General features: G+C 55.9%; 3 protein-coding genes across 3 annotated transcripts; 1 reads left to right on the top strand and 2 right to left on the bottom strand.

The window, feature by feature from the left end:
* Window positions 1–28: 28 nt before the first annotated feature.
* On the bottom strand, window positions 29–1,498 carry G647_06055 (uncharacterized protein; the record flags this gene model as incomplete). Its single annotated transcript, XM_008730380.1, has 1 exon — window positions 29–1,498. The coding sequence occupies one exon, from the start codon at window positions 1,496–1,498 to the stop codon at window positions 29–31; it is 1,470 nt and encodes a 489-aa protein (XP_008728602.1).
* Window positions 1,499–2,449: 951 nt separating this feature from the next.
* Window positions 2,450–4,659, bottom strand: G647_06054 (uncharacterized protein; the record flags this gene model as incomplete). Its single annotated transcript, XM_008730379.1, has 4 exons — window positions 2,450–3,430; window positions 3,479–3,730; window positions 3,786–4,487; window positions 4,591–4,659. The coding sequence occupies 4 exons, from the start codon at window positions 4,657–4,659 to the stop codon at window positions 2,450–2,452; spliced, it is 2,004 nt and encodes a 667-aa protein (XP_008728601.1).
* Window positions 4,660–13,280: 8,621 nt separating this feature from the next.
* G647_06053 (uncharacterized protein) lies at window positions 13,281–14,346 on the top strand (the record flags this gene model as incomplete). The annotated part of the gene is made up of 3 exons (XM_008730378.1): window positions 13,281–13,454; window positions 13,508–14,074; window positions 14,215–14,346. 3 exons carry the CDS (start codon window positions 13,281–13,283, stop codon window positions 14,344–14,346), a joined length of 873 nt encoding a protein of 290 aa, XP_008728600.1.
* Window positions 14,347–15,277: the final 931 nt, after the last annotated feature.

Genomic DNA, 15,277 nt, shown 5'->3' with positions numbered 1-15,277 from the left:
CGTCGTCATGTTCAGTCATGGGCCACATTCATATCCAGTTCCCATCTCCGTGTTGCTGGTGCTGGTGCTGGTGCTGCGCCGACACAGCATCTATTCCCTGACCCACCCGTGCTCCTGATTTCCGTCTGGACTTTCCCCGACTGCCACCTTGACTCTGACTGGCCATCAACGCATCCCCATCCGCATCAGGCTCTCGTTTTGACTTGCCCTTCTGTGTACTAGGACCAGGTTGCTGACTCTGGGTCGCCATGATTGCATCCCCGTCTTGGTCGGCCGCGGCTCCATCGTCCTCTTCTTCTTCTTCATCTTCGTCATCAACATCATCATCGTCATCATTGTCCTCTAAATCGCCGGCTAGATGCCGCGATTCCTCATCCGGATCACCGTCGACGTTTCCACCGTACCGTTCATGCCATAACCTCGCCTCGTCCAGTTCGTTAATGTCGACCGGTTTCGATCGCATCCACCGCATTCGCGGTCCGCTCTTTGCTCGCTCCGAGACTTTGAAGCCGTAGATTTTCGGCTCGTAGATCTTGCCTTTCCCCAGACCTGGGGCATAGTTGTGTGTAGCCACGCCGTTGAGCGTGGCTGGTTGAGGCGGTAATGCCGATATTGCGCTAGAAGAGCCCGGCACTTTCTCATCCTTTGCCGCCGTCACGCCAGGAATGGCCGGAGGTTGAGGTAACGTCAGGCTTGAACTTCGGCTGGCAGTAATGATACCTCGTGACGAAGCTGCCTCGTTGGGACTCAACGTGCCTTCGAGATCGTCGTTCCCCGGGTTGTTGGGGTCTCGTGGGCCTCGTTTCTTCACCGGTGCAACATCGAGTTCCGGAAAGGACATGAAGAACAGACAAGGAAAGGTTGTCCCGAAGAAGGCACCGTCGACGGCCTGGAATCGGGAATTCGGAGGTGTGTACACGTCAAGACAGCTGGGACAGAAGAGCTTGACCGTCTGTTGGCCTGGAGTGTCCGTCAGGCCCACGGGCAACACCTTTGCGCCACCACAATATACCCGCGGACAGTACCCAAAGTGCGACAACTCGTACTTCTCCATCATCTGGTTGATGCCCGGTCGGGAGGTGATGTAGCGGGCATGTATCAGTCCGTACAGCAGCTCGGCCGATGACTCAATGACCGAAGTATCGGATGAGGTACGACCGTGTCTTCGTCCATTGGCCGAGACGCCAGACTGTCTCCGTGAACCACCATTTGGAGCGGCAGGCGGCTCGTCCAGCTCGTCCCCCAGGATGCCATCATCCTCCTCTTCCTCTTCCTCTTCCTCCTCTTCTGAGAGAGCCGAGGAATTTGTCTCTGAGGGTTCAACGTCCAGGATCATCTCCAGCGCGTCTTTGTACATGGGCACCTGTGCTTGCAGGCCCGTCAAGTTAAAGTCATCTTCGATAAAGTCCTCGCTGACTTCGGCAAAGTATTCGTGCCCGACCAAGTTGCAAAAGGTGCCAATCCAGCTGTCTGGACTCTGAGACGAGGATTGTGACATTATGTTCGATAGGGTCGCGGAGGAGCTGGTGAATTGCTGGTAGTAGAGGGACTCGGAGTACTCTGAGGCAATTTCGAGCCTTTCCAGGCCAGAGGCCAGGGCGGAGGCTTGTGCGGCAGACAGCGTTGAGATCGAGTCCGCTGGGGGGGCACGGCCCTGGACCTACAATCGGAAGGGTTCGAGTAGTCTGTGAGAAGGAGACGAGGTCACGGCGCCCGTCACTTGGCGCGGGGTGAGAGGGGCCCAAATCAGGGTCAGGAGAGGTGTGCGGTCGGACCGGTGGGCGGCATGGAGGAATGATTGCGCGGTGCTGTCGCTTCTTGCGTCCGGGAGGGCTTTGGCTCTTTCTTTCAATGCCCCTGTCAAGCTATGAGCAGAATGAAGCAGGCCCGCAGCAAGGAGATGACCTGTAGGGCTGGGTTGATCTGAAGGTGGGCTGTGGTGGACAATCGGTGAATCCACCCACGATGTGTTCGTTTGGCTCGAGAGCTAAGTCACTTTCTCGGTGACGCTGGTGCAAAGGTCACGAATACTATCCGCAACGCTACCTGGTGGTCCTGTAGGTAGTTCGCATGGGCGAGGAATGCGTCGAAACCGGGTGACTGATCAATGACCCTGGCCTGCCGCACTTCTGAATGCGCCCCGAAGCGAAAGTTGCAGGTTACGATGAAGTGGAAACGTGGCCAATCATTGGCCGCACTGCTGGCCTTGGCTCCAGGTCACGTGGGTCACCACCACTTTGGATGTGAGCAACAGTGCCACATAAATGCATTGCGGCCCCAAGGCGAAAGGAAGAGCGCCAGAAGTCGCCTACTCATGTTCATACTTTTGCCATGTTGTCACACATGGCCAGGTGAGTTCGGACTGCGCTACACTGTGCTGTGTAGAGATACGTAAGTCGTCCAAGCTATGCCAGGCAGTCTGTCACTATCATCTCATCCCTATCCATGCTCAAAATAGTTCGTTCATAATCCTCGCAAATTCTGGCTCGTTGCCAAAGACATTAAATCCCTCGGGCATGCCCACGTCTCCGCTTGGGCCCACGTAGTTGAAGGCATCAGCGCCGGGGGTCGAAGCACCGTACCCGCCGGCAAGCTCAAACAGGCTGGACAACTCGTTGGTGATCTGAAGCGCATCATCAGGGCTTACTCCAAGCTCCTGGCCTTGGTCTCCATTGCCCTGGCTGGTGGGAGGGTTTCCATAGGCCTGGTTATAATCGACCTTGTGTCCTGCCAGGCCGGCCATTGCCACAGCAGCATCGGAGTGCGCATCTTGCTCGGCGTCATTCATGGTGCTGCCCCCACGAGCCAGGAGGCCGATCTTGTCACCAATGTCTTTCAGCCCGCGAATGGTCCTCCACAATCTTTTGGACACGTGGGATTTGGTGCTGAAGCCCTTGACAATCTCAATCGCGGCGTAGAATTCCTGCCGGGTTTGTCCACAGAAGACTGCAGGAGCATGAGCCACGGACAGGAAAAGAACCGCCAGAGCCTGCACCAGGAAATAGTTATACAGCACTTGCTGGGTTTTGTAGATGTCCGACATCTGGTTGACCGCCGTGAGTGTGTTGATGGTGTCCTTAGCCACATCAATGACATTCTGAGCATAATGCCGATTGTCCATGATGCTGGTCGCCGAGTGGAGAATAGGTCGATAAATGGAAATTCGTGCCTGGTTCTTGCGCAGGTACATCAGTAGCCGAAGTCGTCGCACGCCGCGGCCGGGAATTTCATTCTCTCGTGCCAGATCGCGATTGTTGAATTGCAGCGACTCCGGTAATTGGGAATACCACTGTAGGATCTGGTAGTCGAGGAATCCAATCTCGTCCTTCTTCGTGTTCTGTCCAGCTTCATAGGCAAGGTTGTGATACCACACCTTGGTGGCAATCTGATTGTATTTCGTGATATGTTTCAGGTACGGATGCCCCTCGTCCTGCGCGACAAATTAACACAGACCTCAAAAATCGGAGACGGCACTGACTGGCTCAGGCAGAGCGGGATCCAGATCCGCGTCCTGCAATGCAAAAGGCATTCCAGTGCCAAAGCTCCAGCGCCTGTCCAGCGCATAGACTGTCCAGAAGATGCGAATCGCTTGCTGGTATTCGGCTTCATTGGTGAAAGATTTGAGGAGCGAGTCTTTCCGGTGCAGGCCCATCTCAATGCACATACGCGCGGCGATGCCGATGAAACGCCACGCCTGTGCTTCTTCGTCTTTCTGGAAGTAGAAGGTGGCCTACCAAGGAAGTCAGCGGGGGCCATGTTTGCACCTGCAAGTCTGCTGGTCTTACGGTCAACACAGTCAAGACCACGGACTTGACGTCGATTGCGGTGACCAGCTTGAGGTCAGTGGCCGGCTTTGCAGCGTCAAAGAACCTCTGGCCCAATTCACTGCGGCCGTGGCCTTCCACCGTCAAGGTGACGGCCATGACCATCTTGAGGACAGTAGTCTCCTCATCGTCAAAAGTATCAGCACCGGGCAAACTAGGCTGACCGAGGCCAGTCCGCAGAGATGCGCCAATAAACTTGTACAGCGAATTGGCCTGTTTCAGGACCTTGTCAATGTCAATCACGGGATACATGATTCCAATCTCTTCTTCATAGACACGGCACAACCGGACCACCTCGGAGTGGTCAATCAACCACAGTGGATCTTTGCTAGGATGCGCCGGCAGCATCATGACCGGCGACGCAGCTCGGCTCCTTTCACGCGACATCAGCCCGTCATCCGCCACATTGTGAGTTATGCCCATGGTTTGCAGAGAGGATTTGGCCACATCCAGTCCATATACGGTACTTGTCGGACCATGGAACTGGGGCAACGCCTTGGGAGGCGCTCTCTTAGGTGAGATGAGCGGAGGTAGCGTGCGCGATATGGACATTGACCGGTTCGAGCCATCGTGGGAGAATTGAGGGTCGATGGACGCTGTGTAGGCGATCTCGGATCTGCTTCGAAGCTCATTGAGGCTCGCATAAAGGTCATTGACTTGTTCCTGAAGGGCGGAAATGTGCTCGCGCATCTGATTGAACTCGCTGTGGCCAGGGTCAGCCAGTCAGCCAGCCGCCATCTCGAGCTGGCATGTTGGCGCTACTCACGCGGAGTCTTTGAGCGAATTGGTGCAACAATTCGGCGCATAGACGCACTCGAGGTTCAAGTTGCCGCATCGCTGGCACGGTGTGTTCCCGTTGCATTTGATCTTGCGTCTGTGCCAGCCGACATGTCAGCCTCGAACGACAACTGTCTCGAGGCTTGAGACTGGATGAGGGCTCACCGCTTGCACTCGTTGCTATTGCAGCACAAGAATCATGTCAGCTCGGCGGCCACGGCCTGGTTCTGTATGCCATCTCATTCCTACCATGCTATAGAGATGTATCTATTCCTCTTGGATCGGGTATGTGGTGGCCTGTCCAAGCTGGACTCTGCCTCGGCCTTGCGCTTCTCGCCATGTCCGTTGGTTTGCGGAGGGGAGGCATCTGAACCGGTGCCCGTCCCAGGGACGCTGGACACCATGGCGCAGATTGGGTGTTAGAGAGGGAGCGCACGAGGGACTGACTGATCGAGTGTGGAGATATTTCCGCGTTGACGGTGATGCGAGGCCGTTGCAGCTGGTGAGGATGCGGAAATAAGAGACGAGAGGGGAAAGTGAGCTGTGTGGGAAACCACAGGGACGCCCACGTCGGGGAAAGCGACTTCTTCCGCGGGCTGGGGGAGAACCCGGGGGTGCCCGGGGCAGCGCAGCGACTGACTACCTGGTACTTACAGGTACCTAGGAGCCTAGGTCCTCCGTGCACAGGGCGAGTACCTCGTACGTACTGGGGTACAAAATGCCGGTGGACGGGATAGACCCGTCAAACTCCGGGTGCCAAGAGCAAGTCCCTTCCGCTCATATTGTGCACATACATACTATGTGGCTACAGACAGTCCTCGACGCATGGCTGAACCTCGACACGGACCTGTACACAGCAGAAGGCACACACAAACACCAAGGCCGTGTGGTACAAGCTCGCTCCTCAGCCCATCCGACGCCCCTTCGTCCCAAATGTCGAAGACGTAAAAGACTGATCTTAGAGAACAGTCACGTTCCACTCAGCATCGCTTCATGAGCTCTTAACCCACCGGATTGGGTATTCTCGATTCTTCTCGGCCAGTCTGTTCGTTGTGCCATCTGTCCATCTCGCACACCGCCATGAAGATGCCGCACCCCTGCGCGCGTCGACGCCATTCCGGGCATGCTTGTTGCCTTCCTCGCTCAAGCCTACCGTACATGTTCCCGCATCTGGAATATCTTCGGCCTTGACGCCTTCCCCTTTGATATTAAGCTTCTCCGGCCGTCTTTTTGGTGAGGTCCTGTTCGAACACGTACTGCGCTTGCGAGCTCGTAAATTTGCTGGCCCTTCCCAAGACAGCAGCCAACAAACGAGAAATTTTAGGCCGACCATGTCCATATCCCAGCGTGGTCTTGGCCATGGTGCCAATGTGGAGGACGACTTCTCCGAACACTGTGGTGGAGAAACCCCATATTCGGGCCTTCTACGGCCAAGAGAAAGAAGCCGACCAAGGGGGGCCTGAAAGTTGGAAGCTCATCGGAAAGCCCAGTCCTCATATGCACTGCGACACGATTCGACACGACTCGCATTCGACCCGTCTCTGATGCGGTGGCGGAAAGGCCACTTACCTCAATGGACAAGGCTTGCGGGATGGCCAAACATTCCGACGTCACGCCTTCCACCTGAAGTCAAGACCGTAGGGTCCGTTAAGGGCGAGTATCAAGAAGACCGCCGAGGGAGTTGGTGGTGGTGATCAGTACGTGGCCGGAGAGACCCCAATCATTGGAGTACACGGAGCAAGACATCTGCCACGACAAGGACGTACCAACGTCTTTTGAGTTCTCGAGACAGACAAAGGTTGCCACTCCATGCAGCAGCACTCCCAAGGATCCTCGACGCAATCATGCGACAAGCTGAAATACCCTTGACCCACGGGTAAGGTTCGTTCTCCCACAATCCGCGAACAGTACTTACTGCACCATGTACTATACGGATCAATCTTAACGGCCTATGGGTGGACCCTGCAGGCACACCTGTGAAGGATTCAGCGTACCTCGACACCTAGCGTATGCAAGACCAGAACATGGCGAGATTGGTTGACTTCCGTTATCGCTTTTTGAATTCAACCGGGCGGGTATTTTTCGTGAAAACCCATCGCCCATTCGATAGCAACAACGCTACCACCAAGAGCTGGAGACCTTTGAGGCTGCATGAATGTATGTAGGTAGCATAGCGCCGTGGAAGCATTTTGAGTCGCTGGTCGATCCATTGCCGGTAAATGGGAGGATCATTTGGCTTGATGAGCATTTCGCCGACTTGGGAAGTTACTCATTTGATCCCATCCAGCGGGTAAGTGTGTGGCAACGCGACTTGATGGGAGACTACCCAGTATGTCTGCCCACTGCAAACCACCCCCTGCCGTGTTGAGTAGAGCCCCGTCGCTTCCCCACCCCCTTTTCGAACGCACCACATGCGGACGACATGTAGCACCATGCACTGCGTCTCAACGATGAAAACTTCCAGCCTGCGCCAACTGTGTCTCGCTCCCAGCAGCTATATGCTTAACAGGATTCTTCCGGCAGGCAATGGAGTGTCCCTCGAGGACATGGATAGCCACGATCCCATGTGTCTGCACATCCCTGACGAAGAGCTTGGGGCCCGCTGGAAAAGGGGAGCGTCTTGACTGTGACGAAACAGCCGGCCCAACGGTAGGATTGATCTGCGCAACGGTTGAACCAATACGCCCACCAGGTCGCTGCAAAGCTTGGTACAGTTCAGTGATCAATTTGGCCCTTCGTGCAATCTCGCGATCCTCGGAATCCGGGACGGTCATCCTGATCGTCGGCCTGTCTGGAGTGCTGCAGGTCCAGTACGTACCAGTAAGGCATCCGTACCAATAATTGGGCCTCGAATGGCCAGAAGCATCTGGTTTAATGAAGGATCACCAAACCTGACGCCCGCATCCTTTCCGCCTCGAGCGCGCTCCAAGGCCCAAGGGGGGTGAGGCATTGTGATGCGTTTCTCCGTCCAACCACTTCAGCGTCCAACCAGAACTGCTCGAATCCTACGGTGTATTGATCCTCTCCATGCGCGAAGCGGACATGTGCAACGGAGGGGTGGGACAGGATGATTACAGCAAAGGCGGCAACCAAACTCCTGGGTTTCATAGAGTCGGCGCGTGCCCGAAGCTGACATAAGGCCTGCCGGGACAAGGATGGCAGGGATCGCGAGGACTTTTGCTGATCCCAAACTATTGCAACCCTGTGGCAGACGGGCGTTGGGATTTTCCAGGGAGCGCGATCACCCACGCATTGCGTCCGAAGGATCATTTGGAATATGACCCGGGGAATATGCGGCCGACAAGCAGGCCTTATCCCACAACCTGGCTCGACGAGGAGCTGCCCTTCTTTCATTCTCAACGCACTGCACAGGGAAGTAAGACTTGCAAACCAGGCAGACGTTGCAGGACGTCTGGCCTGGCCTTCGCTCATGTTGCGCGTTCCAGGGCCGGGTATTCTGCACGAATGGCAAGTTGTGAGACAAGCAGCTCGACCTCCTCACCTCGACTAGTGGGTACCGGCATAGGAAAAATACCAGAGGGTCGTCCTACGACGTGATTGGACTGTCGTCGTGGTGACTTTCCCGCGAGTTCATTGCTGATCGAGGATCTCAGGTAGCATGCTTCAACGTGTTGCCTGAATTCGGGGCATCCCAAGGGGGATGACCTGCAGCTCCGCGACGAGTTGCATGCCGCAATTCCCATACATGCCTTCTAACGCTGTGAACGGGGTCCACTGCAAGACTGAATAAGCCCAAAGAAGACGTCCTTCAGGGTATATCGAATGGTGGTCAGGGTCTGGAGCCAGGTAACTTGCAAGCCTCTGGACTGCCTGAGTACTTGCCGCAAGAAGGAAGACAACCAGTGAGTCTCGTTATCGTCGCCTCGTATTCTACAACTGCCGGCGGCCCTATCACCTGTTACCTCGTACGGCTGTGATTGCCCTCTCGTCCATGAAGTGATGGTAAGGGGCGAAGAGCTGCAATCTGCAAGAATGACAGCTCTGGCCACTGCAGACCACCTCGTCAATCAACGACGCCTTAGTTATATCGCAGCCCCCTTGTATTAGCGTTTGGGCGACAGCGTTCGGGCAGGGGCCATGTTTCTAGAATGTCAGGAAGTCAAGCTCAAGCCATCAAGGTTGTCCCTTGGCAGCCCCTTACAGTACGAGGTACCAACCCCAGTAGATGTTCTGTGTAGCGCGTTTATGGCGTGTCAGGAGTGCTTGGGTGTGCCAAATTGCTGGTCCTGCACGCTTCGGGCGGGCGGAAGCAGAGGTGCGTGATGTTTGGCCATCGTCACAATGGTCGGCTAGGCAAACGGCAGACGGGATTGGCCCGCGAGCAGCATGAAGGCTCTCACTGGGCCTACTCATAAGGCCGAAACAAACACGCGAGCGACCAGGTCGGAGCCGTGCGTCCAATAGCCAAGGTCTATCGAAGATATGTCAGCAAAGCAAGTCATCCAGTGTCTGAGAAGCGCCGCGGGTTGTGGGGATGGAAATAGGGCTGACGTTGTGTTGATTGGGTCGTTCACAGGCGCATTTCTTCGAGGCCAGCCGGCAGTGGGTTTATCGAAAGTCCAAAATGGCCCCCATTCAAATGCCATCTCCTCCTGCAAGCACATACCGAGGCTTCATTGGATGCTGACTCCTGCATATCTCCACACAACCACTGGACTTCGGCAAATGGCAGGCGGTTATCCTGCTACCAAAAGAGGAATGTAGCACTTGAAGCTTCCCAGCTCATTGGGTAGGTGCTCTGTCGCCAATGAGGAGGCTCAGGGCCCCATCAAAAGTCCTGGGCTTGCAATGAGAGCCGGTGAGAAGGTTTGCCGCCAAGCCACTCTCCGTTCTCCTTCTGGTACGAGGAGTTGTCGAAGGGGAGTGCAACAACACTGGGCGAACACCTAAGACCACAAAGCGAATGTGCCTGTCCAACAACCGCTCGAATATGTAGATGCGAAATGCCAGCGTCGCAGAAAGCCTCAGGATAATCAAAAACTGTGGGAGATTGCAAGTGAGTGCTGTGGATGGTAACCATGGCCAACCGGCAACACCATGGTTATTTTTGGTACGCCTTTGTCATCAGTGTCGAGCTCTACCAAGGCGATGCAGGGTGGGCGATCATAAAGCTTGTCTGCGCGCTGGGGCTGCAGCTTCACCCACGCAAGCCTGAGGCGCCGCTGGCCTCGCCCGCGACTCCCATAGCCGGACTAGTCGGACACAAGGGTTACGGCCAAAGAGTGGCTGACTCCACCACCTGATTGTTTTCGGTACTGGGCGTCCTTAGGGCTGAAGGCTAGCATGCAGCCTCGGAAACTGGTAATGATAATTGGCGGAAAGGGAAATGGGGACGACTTTGCTCGATCTGGAAGTCGGGCGGCAGGGATCGCGTGTGGCGGCGGCCCTACGCCATCAGTACTCGGTACGTTACTGTACGCTCCCAGGGTCCGTACTCCTGAGGCCATTCAGCCCCGTGAAACGTTTCGCCGGTTGTTTCGATACCCCATGAGAAATTAGCCCTGCCATGCTACCGAAGCCACTGAGCGGGAGCGATGTCCAACGCTCTAGCACCCGTTGTCCTGGTGGTGGCTAAACCGCCAGAGGAAAATCGGCCGTTGGTGTAATAAGGTCAAGTAGTACTTGATTTCAAATAACGCAAATTGGTTTCTCGTGATGCCGCTATTGCTGCTTCACAGGTCGCTGCGCCGGTGGCCAGGGAGCCAGGGGCAGGTGATTCGACGTGCCAGACGATGATCCAATGCGTTCAAGCAATTCATGTAGATAGACTCATGGAAGAATTCAGGTCCACATGAGCTGACCGCCTTACTGGGAGGTATTGATGACTTTGTCCTTGCCCCAGCATCCTTCATGTGAAGCTGAAGAATCTGGAGATTGTCCTTTTGCACCCAGGCATCCAGCTTGCACCCCCCCCCCCCCAGTAATCCAGCTCTTCGGTAACCAGTAGATGGGCTTCAGCCCCGAGCCCGTAAGGGATAATCAACATCCACCATGGGTCGTTTACCTAACCACTGCCTTGGGGTTGCTGATTGCTTGATTCAGCAAGAGGAGTTCTTGAGCGGATCCGGCTGGTGAGGGTTTCGGCTACTCCTACGGTACTCGTACGCTATGGACAGTTGCCGGCCTGGCTTCATGTGGCAGGTCAGTACACAGTACGCGTGGCCGAAAGAGAACGGCAACGACGAGGATACTCCACTCAGTTGGTCAAGAAGCAGCGTGCCTTTGCCCAACCGGGCAGAGGAGCGTGTGCGGCCGCATTATCGTCCTGCTCACCATCTCTTACTGATCGACGCATCTGAACAATCGCTCCTAGCCGCGGCCGTAGTTACAAAGCCGTCATAGCATATCTTGAAGGGCCGCTGCAGTCCCGAACTGAGGTATAGTCGTCTCGTGAGGCGTATCGGAGCAGTGCTATAGCGGCAGAGTTCCCCGAGGCCTTGTACCCCAACATAGTACACAGCTAAGTGTTGCAGCCATCCCGAAATAAGATGAAACTGCTGTGGCTGGCGCGGTCTATCCGCGGCTATATTTGGCAGTTGCGTGTTCGGCGCCGTCTGCCACAAGGTCGTTCGTAAGGGAGGATACCTCTGCGAATCCGCAGCTCTCGGCGGTGCACGATCACCTATCAAGACTGGCAAGAAATCATGTTGCTGGCCATGTCATGAGAAAGAAGCGTCACCCGGGATGGCCTGATGTGAGGGGACTGTGAGGCAGCCACGCGCAGCCACAGTCAGCCAATCACACGTCATCGGCAAAAGACTGCAGGCGGAGATGAATTTGGCAGGCAAAAGCCACGCAATCTACCACAGTACAGAGTCCTATTACGCATCAATCAATTCAATCGGCGCAAGGACGACGTATGCGGTCACATGGACGGAAGCTCTGCTGGCTCCGGACTCTGGTCGAAGCCGCCGGGTGATTAATTGTGCAGTGAATAATGGCTCAACTGCGACTGCATTCACAACCATTTGCATAGAGAGAGCGGGTGCGGCGGCATTAGCCACGCACATCAGCGGCCGTGTACACAGTGTAGAACAGCAACGGGCAAAGATGCTCGGGAGATCGGGAAAGGCTCAAAGTGGCAGGTGCCCTACAGAAGCTTCGTGAGGTGATTGCGGCCTGAAAGCATTATTGCTCGAGCCCTACGGCAACTGTAGTCGGATAGCCGCGGATGTGGCAGACATGTGGAAAGCTGCCGTCGACGCTCTGTATGATGTTAGGGGGATGCAGTCTGGGGGCTGAAACACCGGCCAGGCACCATAGCAGCAAGCCAGCAAGCAGGTATGGGAACGGGGTGATTATGGAATAGCCCGACCGATCATCAGGCTCTGCCGATGGTATTCGGGAAGCAAATCGGAAGTCCACTTTGGTAGGTGCTATGGATCGACGCAAGATTTCAAGAGGGATAATGCCGAATTGATGCGCCAAGCTCGTTCTTTAGTAAGGACAGCGGGCCCTCGGGCACTTAACTTAGGCGAATGAATCGAGGCTCCGGAAAGGGAAGAGTTGCAGGGCGTGGTGAAGCCACTAGGGCTGGCAGCAGGGGCTACCCAAACCAGGAATTGGAACGAGCACAAATTGAAGAACGCAAGCGGAATATGAGCGGGAGAGCACCACACGGTCCCAATAGGGCCGAGAGGATGAACGCAACCAACACGAGATCGAAGGGGTTCGCGACAGGACAGTACGAAGTACGGGGCAAGTCATACCTCAAATCTGAAGCAGGTAGCATACTGGGTGCTGGTAGGTAGGTGGTGCGGCGGTGTTATGCGTGTTGGGCGTGCGTATTCTCGTTCTTGGGCATCCCTGTGCTCGACCGCAGGGCACCACCACCAACGCCCAAAGGAGCCGCTCGGGCGTGTGGGTCCGCCCACGATGGGCAACTGCGCAGCGGCGGGCGGACAATGTCGGGAGCCTTCGAGTGGCCGTTTTGACGCTGGACTTCACCGACATTCAGGGCAGCGAGATCTCAGAGCAGCAAGCGCCTAACGTGCTTCCAGTTAGGCCGGTAGCAGGGGCGCAGCGCCTTACGACGTTGCACCATGTTCCCGAAGTTATTTCCGTCCCCTCTCTCCGGCCGTCACTCGCCGCAGTCTCGCTCTTCAGCTCCTCTTCCAACCAAGTGGATCAGGACCGCCGCAGCCACCCCTGCCCGTCGAGCCACTACCGGGAGCGGTGACAGACATTCCCTGCTCATCCCTCGCCGTGCATGCTCCCCTGTCACTCCCGCGTCGCCGCCTGGCTGGAGCTACATGGTTACCTCGCAGACAGAGGTAACAGGTAATTGATTCGAAGGGAAGTCCCTGCTGCTATCGGGCACATGTGGCTTCAGACGCTCAAGAGGTGGAGACACACACACACACACCCACGGTTGAACTTTTGTGACCTCTCCCGTGCTGCCACCGCTATGCTCTCCTGGGGAAAGCCGTAATTTATGTTATAGCAAGGGACCTCGTTTGGGGCGTCCCATGCCATTGTCCTGGGGATATATGATTGACTACACTCTTCCCTGATCGGATCTTTAAGTATTCAACCACACCCTCACCATTCCTTCCGCTCCTCTTCGTCCTTCCTCACAACATCAAGGTCGACGTGTACGTACCAGCTATCACTTACTTCGCTCAACGTCTACCCCGCCTCTCAACCTCGTTGACCACCATGCACCGGAGTCAAAGTTACTCCTACCCCCAGCCCACCATGGCTGGTCACTCACGCTATGCTTCGACACACGCCAGCAGCTCCGCCTTCAGTGCGTCGGCCAACCCCAATGAAGACTGGACAAAGATCTCAGACTTGGCCGAGAGACGTCGGATCCAGAATCGCATTGCTCAGGTACGTCCCCTTCCTATCCGTGCTCGGCAGGCAGGTTTTAATGTGATGGTTAGCGAAATTACCGCAAGAAGCTGAAGAGAAGACTCGAGGACTTGGAACGTCGCGCTGGATCGTCGTCTGCCTCTCCCGAACAACAACACTCAGAACTGGCCTCGACACCGGCCAAGGAAATCTCGCAAAAGCAATCCCAGGCTATGGCTCGCCAACCGTCGAGGTCTGGCGCCTCACGCGACATCTCGAGAGCATCGCCTGAGATCCTGCCTTTAGACGACCATTCCTCGCTTTTTGATACACCAGCCGGGCGCCACCTCTCCATGCACTCACAGCCCGCATTCACTTTCTCTTCATATCCCCCCACAACGGCATATCTCCAGTTCGAGCACCAACAGCACCCCACGTACGAGAGCACCAACAGCTACTTCTCGAGTTATCCTTATCCCGCCGAAGTCTCGTCCTCGAGTCTGCCGCCCACACTCCCGGCGATGCTCCCCACTGTCTACGGGAAGCAGGATCACCTGTTCGGCGATGACGACATGCTGAGTCCATTCAGCATGAACTATGCTTCCCTGGCCGGCCTTGAAATGCCCTCGAATCAAGCGTATTCAGGGGCCAGTTCTCATGTAAATCCCGCCACTTTCTTCTCCCGTTCATATTCCAGTCCACACATCTGAGCAGCACGAGAAGACCTCTGGCGGCTCAATCCCAAGCATCGGCTCCAATGACCACATTTCCAGCTCAAATGCTGACTTCCTCTGGTTAGACACCACCGCTCACAGACGCATACTCGATGGATTCGGCACGCAACTCGCCCAGCTACTTCGACGTCCCGCTCACGCCGGTGTCGAGGACGGCGAGCCCGAACATTCATTTATTCGACATCGCCTGCAGCTGATCTCCGATCGTTGTTGGGAATGATGTTCTGATTGGAAAGCTCCGTCACTCATTCTTGCTACTCTGGCGCCGCAGAGCAATTGCATGGGAGGCTCAGCATGTCTGAGCTATTACCCGACGGCGTTTTGGTCATGTCCAGCGAGGGTGGCATTATTACTGTTTATTTTTACGATATACCACTGGCCAAGCGCCAAATAATGGGAGGCACCCCGGTCGCAGGGAAGGCTCTTTGACGGGCCAGCAAGGAGTGGCCCGAAACTGCCAAAAAAGCCAGTTCGTTGCTGTTTGGCACACACACCACCTGTAGTTTTAGCAGCGCAAACAGACGGAGAGGGCGGTGACATGGCGCCCGCGTCGCCGGCGATGTTGGGGTCCGGAGGTGGAGAACTTTCCCGACTACTGTGTACAAGGACTAGTTTGTAGCAGCCTAGCAAGGAAAAGGCGCTTAAAGCGTGTGACCAAACATCTGTCTGAAGTCCTCTTGAATTGTGGCCCTATCTTCCGCTCAAGCACTGAGGTCGTGCCGGTGCCGGTGTAGATACTGTAGCAGGCGTGACGCCCGATGTCGAGGGGGCTTTCAGCCCTGCCAGCTGAATGCGGCAGGTGACCGAGGGCGACCTGTTAGCTTGGACGGGGGAGCAGTGTGGAATGGAAGGCCAGAGGACCGGCCGCCACCACAGGGCCAGGTCGTCGTCGTCTCCCCATGTGGTTTAGCCGCATGCAACTGGACCCTTGCGCCGAAATTCCTCTCTGCAAAGCAAAGTCGGCGACCACCACACAACCCAAGGTTGCCGAATCGGTCGAGGGGGGATCGAGTTGTCTGCACGCGGTGTTCGAACTCGTGGCAGCCTGCTCCCCGAAAGGGTTTGATGACATGTCAACAGGCGGCAAAGGATCCTGTGCTGCCCCTGAAGGACACGGCGCGATAGAGC

The sequence above is a fragment of the Cladophialophora carrionii genome (genome assembly GCF_000365165.1).
Source record: "Cladophialophora carrionii CBS 160.54 unplaced genomic scaffold supercont1.5, whole genome shotgun sequence".
NCBI lineage: Eukaryota > Fungi > Ascomycota > Eurotiomycetes > Chaetothyriales > Herpotrichiellaceae > Cladophialophora > Cladophialophora carrionii.
This window is presented reverse-complemented; position numbering and strand designations above follow the sequence as displayed.